At 47.2% G+C, this 7,299-nt stretch overlaps 1 protein-coding gene across 3 annotated transcripts in view; it reads right to left on the bottom strand.

Moving 5' to 3' along the window:
- The window catches only part of GAL3ST1 (galactose-3-O-sulfotransferase 1), a 46,495-nt gene that overhangs the window by 6,057 nt on the left and 33,139 nt on the right, over window positions 1–7,299 (bottom strand). For all 3 annotated transcript variants that reach the window (XM_006016834.3, XM_006016836.3, XM_006016835.3), the window contains exon 2: window positions 5,061–5,194. In XM_006016834.3, the coding sequence (XP_006016896.1) occupies window positions 5,061–5,194 (134 nt within the window). The remainder of the gene's footprint in view (window positions 1–5,060; window positions 5,195–7,299) is intronic.

Below are 7,299 nucleotides of genomic sequence, written 5' to 3' on the forward strand. Positions count from 1 at the left end.
AACAGAAACTTGACAGATCAATATACTGTAATGTAGGCCACTGGATAGCCACCAGACAGTAATCACTTTAGTTATTACTGTCCTGGACTCCCAATTCCTGAGGAACACAGTTTCCACAGAACTAATAAACTTTGCACAAATGCAGTAAACTAAAGTCCGCTTTTAGTTACAACCAAACTAAAGTCACAGTCATAGATGAAACTAGTTGTTCATCTGTTCAGCTAATCCTACAGCCTTAGGCCAGCATCTGCCGTTGATGCTGCAGTAAAGCAAACTAATTGCAGTCAAGTCAGAGAGGATTTCTCTGATGTTACTCCATTTCTACTGTGTAACAGGGATCAAAATATGGCTCCTTCACTTTACCTCTCTTTGCTTTGTGAAATCACAATAGCTGACATTGTTTGATTTTATATCCTAGCTCTTCACCAATTTTAATCTGTAGATGGCAGCAAACTGTCACTTGAGTTTCATCATCTCCATACTTACTCACTGTTCATCTGTCTGTCTGTCTATCTTAAGAGTTTTATCCTGCTGCCCATCACTATAGTACTTGAATGCCTTCCACACAGAATCAACAGCAATAGCAAGATCCACAGGGGACTTCACAGAGCCTCTGAAACTTCTTCCTTTTGACGTCACAACTCAATTTGAGATAGGGGTATTGTCATTGAAGGTTTGAGGATGGAAAAGGTACAGTGACATGGCCCCTGTAAACCCTGCAGATATAGCAATCTCATCTTTCCTCTTCCTACCAATTTATTAGGGGATGGGGGTCTGGGTCTATGTCATGAAAGGAGTATTTCTCCCTGGGTTTGCAACAGTGTTTCTGATTGGATTTAATACACTTCTTCTACAGGTTCCTCCATTTACCCTAGGAATTGAAGGGGATTGTCTTCTGTGATTCTGCAGGAGCATGGAGGTTTAACCATTACAGACTTTCAGTGATATCCAAGTGCACTTTCCCAGATCCCTTTCCATTACAAAGATCCAGTACCTTGTACTGAGTACAAAGGATTTCCTGCAGAAAAAGATTTCATGAAGGCAAATTGCAGTAATAAACTTAAAATGTCCAAGGCTGGGGAGCACATTGCCATCAGCATATGTGATGGAAGGTGCTACCTCTATGCTCTTGTAGGTATGGTCTAGATGCTGGTCTTCTATGAAATGAGACACATAAGTCTCAATCCAGTTCCAGACCACAAGTGTCCACATCCAATTGCCTCTACCGTGACTGACACTAATAGCCCCTTTGTCAAGAACAACAGGACTACTTAGGGAGACTGGGCACTGAACTACTCAGTCCACAGAAACTGAACTCGTTTTTCACCCTTCCAGGAAGGGGCACTCTCAGAGTAGAATGGCCCATACAAGCATGGCTATGGGCAGATGCAGCAAAGCAAATCTCCCTTGCCCCACTGCTTTGCAAAAAGGGGGGCTCAACTTTGCTGTAGCGGATCTACATTTAAGGATAAGGGGAGCTCCATCTCCATGGCCTTTCTAGTCCCTTTCTTCAAGAACTATCAACAAGCCATTTATGACATAGCAGCTCCATGTTTGCTACATATTTGGATACTGGATGCTGACTTTAACAGGCACTTTAGGGCTGCATTTTATTTTGTATGCACAGGCACGACCATGGAACTGCAGGCTTTGATATCTGTGCACAGTTTGGGAGTCAATTTTACTCTGCAGCCAAACAGAATCGCCTAGATACAAGATACACATCCTCTGGCTTATGCTTCTCCTTCTGGCTCCACATAATGCCTTTTCTTAGCTGCTGTGGGGACCAGCTTGAAAAGGAGGGTTTGAAAAGGGTCTGGGTAATGACTAGCGTGTGACCTGGAAGTTAAAATATTTTTGTAGGAAGCAGGAAATGTAAATTCCAGCCCATCTCTGACCTCCTCAATCTAACACCTGGTAGTCATGGTTCTTCTGTTGCAGCTATAACTTTGGGACTTACGCAGCCTTATTCACATACCTGGGCGATCCCATTTTGCAGTGAGCTGCCCAGCCAGAGCATGGCCCCATTGAGTATAATCAGTGGGTGTACACAGGCTTGTGTACCTGGACCTGAACTACAAATTGCATGCACATGCCAAAACTGTAATTTAGTGGCTGAGTATATGCCACTTAGACTCATAAAGGAAAATAGCATTTTGCTCTTACTGTGATTTGGTATGAGATAGACTGCAAGGAAAAACAAGCAACAAGAAAAACTGGCTCAAGATAAGCTAGCCTTTGAAAAGCACTTACAAATTATTATAAGATCATGCTGGAATGAACAAGACCCCAGAAGACAAAATGATCAAAAGGACTGTACAGTTTAAAAAGGGACGTTGTCAAGATAGAAACACCTATTTGCTTGGGATGTGTTCAGAGATCAGAACAATGACCAATGACTAAAGTCATTGAAGAAGCTGGGCATGGCTAGGTCCCTACTGCCAGACTGGCATCTTTCTTTAGGTAAGATGGACATGAGCATGGACTGTTTGCTGCTTTAAAATCTTTTTTCTCTAAATCAGAGATTCTCAATATTAGCACCATTAGGGGTGTAGACTAGGGGTGTGCGAAGCAGGCCCTATTTGATTCATGTTGGATTCAGCCCAAATCAGGGACAGTGATTCGATTAGTTGATTCAGATCACTGTCTCTGATTTGATTTGGCTGAATCCAAATCTGAAGATTCGATGCTGATTCAGAGAATCAGCGATTTGGACACAGAGACAGCTTTAAATGTTTTTTCTACATACCTTGAGGTAGCAGGCACGGCTTGTGAATGCTGCGATGCTGGGGGGCATGGGGCGTCCCACAGGAGGGCGGGGGGGCCCTCCACTTGCTCGGTGGTGAACCCAGAAGTGGACTGGAAGTACTTCTGGGTCTGCTGGGGAGCGTGCTGGAGGAGCCCCCCCCGTGCTCCCCCGGCTCAGCGATCAGTTGCAGGGGGACCCCGGGTGCCCCCCCCCCCCGACCCAGGAAGCACCAGTTGCCGAGCTGGAGTGGGGTGCAGGAGGGGCCACCCATGTGCTCTCTGGCAGATCCAGAAGTGGACTGGAAGTGCTTCTGCTCCATTTCTGGGTCTGGTGCTGAGCATGCTGGGGAGCCCCCCATGCTCCTGTGGGACACTCTATGCGCCCCAGCATTGCAGCATTCACAAGGCGCCTGCTACCTAGAGGTGTGTAAAAAAAACATTTAAAACTGTATCTATGTCCAAATCTCCGAATCTTTCCGAATCTCTCCAAATTGATTCAGAGGGTTCTGATTCGATTCAGAGAGATTAAACGGTCCTCTGATTTGATTTGGATTAGGAGATTTGGCTACCAAATCAAATCAGGGACCAAAGCTTTGCACAGCCCTAGTGCAGACACCTACACATTCTAAACCCAGAGATTTCAAAGGGGAATCCAGAGTATCAAAAACATTCTGATCTGTTGTGGTGTTTTTTTGCAACAGATGAAAATGTTGAGAGCCACTATTCAAAATGTTTAGCTCCCACAGCTAAAATAAATCATACTTTTGTTTGAGATACCTTAGTCACTGGATTCAGCACTGGTCTTAGACTCTCAGGGCACGGCCAGACTCTCATGGCACGTCCAAACACATCTGCAGCACCACATACCACACAGTCAGGTATTCTCTGCACTGCAAGGGTGTGCTGCCTGTGTGTGTGCTGCTCCATTCTTTTTCCATGGGTTTTTTTGACCCCTGGATATCCAGGGGTCAAAAAAACCTGTGGAAAAAAAGGCGGAGCAGCACATGCACAGGCAGCACACGCTGCTGAAAAACAGAGCCGGGCTGCCTGGAGCTGCACTGAAGCTGCTAGCCTGGTTTGGCCTGGCAGGATCACTGGTGCTGCAGTCCTGGGAGGCTCCCAGGACCCCTGTAAGGCTGCTGAGGCCAGCTCAGTGCTAGCCCCAGTCTCCCCTACTGCCCCTGGGGTAATTTGACACATACCAAAGTACACATGGCATGGGCATTCCCTGGGGATAAGTAGCTGCAGTGCAAGGTGTGCCGCTGCTACTTGAACCCAGGAAATTAAAAGTCTGCGCTCGTCTGGCCATGGCTTCAAAGGCAGAAGGTAAGGAAGGTGACATGTTAGTCTCTAAAGTAGTGGTTCTCAAAATTTTTAGACTCAGGGAACCACTGGCTGGATTCAGGGCACCGCTCAGAAACTGCTAGCTCTCAGCTTTCACTCATTGCTTGATTATGGAAAAAATAATAGAGCAATTCTTCTGTTGCAAAGATTTCAGAAAGACCACAATGGATCAGAATGCTTTTGGCACTATGAACTCCTATTTAAAAACTCTGGGTTTACCTTATGAATCATGTGCATGTCTAACAGTGCTAATGTTGCATGGCACCCCAGTGCACCCTTAAAAGGATCTCATGACACCCTGGTTTCCTGAGACACCCTTGTTGAGAATCACTGCTCTAAGGTGCTTTCCTGTCCTACCTTCTTCCTGACTACAGACCAACATGGCTAACTACCTCTTGAGACTCCCAAAGGGAAGAACTGCAGGTGCCAGAATGCAGTCTGATCTGTTGGGTAAGCACTGTTGATGCATAGGGTGTGATCACCTAGGACCCAGTCTGATAGTGGGAAAACTGTGTACTTCCAGCACAGACAGCACGAAAGGGCATGGCCTGACACCGGGAGTGCAGGCAGAGAGACCAGAGAAGACAGAGGTGTAATTAGCCCTGAAGTTGTGACACTTGCTTTGTGACATCCACATGTGTCCATTAGAAAGTGGACTTAGCATACCCCGCCCCCCCAATTCATTTCACACAGGCCACGAACAACAATCAAATAGTTACAACTTTAATTCCTGGGCTGAATCAACATAGGATCACTCAGTTATGTTGTAGAAAAAGGTTCTGGCCACATTTGCCAGCCCCTCATGCCAGCCCTTCCCTGAGCCTCACAAATCCTTTTGGCCTCAGCAAGAACATTCTTATGGGTGAGGACCACCTTTGCTGTGTTCCATCCTGAAGAAAGCATTTCTGCATCAGTTTGGTATGTCTTGAGGACAAGCTGTTCTAGTGGAAGAACAGATATGGACTCACTCTGTTATGCTGACTTGCAGAGGTGGAATGGCATAGGAGTATAGCAGCAGCATGAAGCTGGTCAGGAGGGTTCCCAGGACAAGTCCTTTACACATGGACCTCCAGTGTTTTGTCTGGTGCAGCATCGCGGTCACCTGCAAGTCCCAAAGAGAAGTGGAGTTAGCATGGCAAGCAGAGAAGCCTTCGGTAGCAACCTTGTCATCTGAGCAGAGACAGACAGATTGACTGACTGAGAGTATGGGAGAGGGAGAAGCGAACAGGACAAAGGAAATGTGGGTGGATAAATTACAATGAGGCTTGAAACAGCCCTGGGAATAAAAGCTGTGGAGGTCTGATGCTGCTAGTCTGGTTCCACAGATGAAAACAGTACTGTACACAAACATAGAAAGAGGAGTTTCCAGAACTGAGGAGTCCACAAGCTGGTTCAAACAGGCAGAGGGCCCCATAGTTAGAGCGCAAGCCTGCCAGGTAAGGGTGGAAATAGACATTGCCTTTCTTCACCTTTGTGCCACCATAATTTTTTTTTATAGCAGCACAAAGGGCAAGCAAATAGACATCTGTTGTCATGCCACAAATGCCCAAAATTTGTGGCCGTGACAGGAACGGTAATAGACTGTGCTGCTTTACTGCAGCAGACATTTCTTTGGCGGTGGGAGAATAGGGGCAGCCAGAGCCCGATCCTGCACACCTGGGAAATCCTGAGCAGGACTGGGCCCCTCAAGCCCCTGGAGTGCCTGTCCGTCTTTCCTCTTTTACAGAGATGTGCCCTGGGAAATCCTGGTTAGTGTCTCAGTAAGCAGGGAAAGCCAGGGTTTCCCTGCTTATGGAGACATATCCCTGGGATCTCCCAGGCATCTCTCCATAAGTGAGGAAAGCCCAGGGTTCCCTGTTTAAGGAGATACATCTGGGAGACGCTGGGGGTGTCTCTCCTTAAGTGGGGAAAGCCTGGAGTTCCCCAGTTCTGGAGATAGACCCCTGGGGGTATGGGGTGACACAGGAACTGAGGAATTCCTGAAGCCCCATGCTGGGACTTGTGCTGGGTCCTGTGCTGAGCCGTGTTTTCTACAGAGGCTGGGACCTGCACTGACCCGTTCCTCTACATGAAGCATGCGGCAGTGCGGGTCCTGGTGTGGAAGTATGGGTGTTGGGGATTCTCCAGCTCCTGTGCCACTCCATGCCTCTGCACCATCCTGTGCCGACCCATGCCTCGATGTGAAACATGGGTTGGCACAGCATCTGGTGCAGGTCCTAGCATGGAGGCACAGGTGCCAGGAATTCCCTGCCTTCCACACCACCCTTTGCCTCCTTGCCAAGATCCATGCTGACCTGTGCTTCATGCAGAAGGATGGTCAGCATGGGTCCCAGCAAGGAGATGTGGGGCAGCAAGTAACGTGGAGAATCCCCTGGCAAGGGGAACATATTGCCCCTTGTCCTGCATCAGACCCCTGCCTGATGTGGGACAAGGGGCAGCATATGATTTACCCAATAAAGTAGATCCTCTTCAATTTGATGATGTCTGTTTCTACATCACTGTAGCAGCGCGCTATACCCACATGTAAACCCACGTGATCACTACACTGCTGTAATGAGCCGTACGGCAATGTAGCACGTTGCTACATTGCCATAGGGCAACGTGTAGACGTGCCCTATGGTGCTCAGATAATGAGACCTAAGATAGAGCAAAGGACACAAGGGACTGTGATGGGGGAGAGGATGGAGAAAATGAAAGAGTACTTTTGGCAGATGGAGATAGCTTCACAGAGAATGTCTTAGTTATGTTTGAACTTATTATTTTAATAATTCTTTTCTCTGTCTCTCCCATCCATGTATCTCAAAGCAATCATTGTTTCCATTTTACAATAGGAAAGCTGCAGCACTGGGGTGTGGGGAAAAGGTGTCACTTCTCTAAACCCATAGATAAACTCATTACCAGAGCCTGGTAAGCTTAATCATCTTGTATCCCCCTATTCTATCCACTGGACCATTTTCATGCCCCCAATCAGGAGTAGACACCAGAAGTGATCCCCTGTGAGACCACTGTCTCCTATTGCCTCTTATTTCACTGGTAATACATTACCTGCCCTTCGGGCTGGGGGCTGGACTCGATGATCTTCCGAGGTCCCTTCCAGCCCTGATGTCTATGTCTATGTCTATGAAAAACTCCTTCCCTGGAGAATGACTGCAACTGAAGGAGTTGCCAGGAATGTAAATAATATGCAGATTATGACATAATATGGCA

The sequence above is a fragment of the Alligator sinensis genome, unplaced genomic scaffold (assembly GCF_000455745.1).
Source record: "Alligator sinensis unplaced genomic scaffold, ASM45574v1 scaffold216_1, whole genome shotgun sequence".
Taxonomy (NCBI): domain Eukaryota; kingdom Metazoa; phylum Chordata; order Crocodylia; family Alligatoridae; genus Alligator; species Alligator sinensis.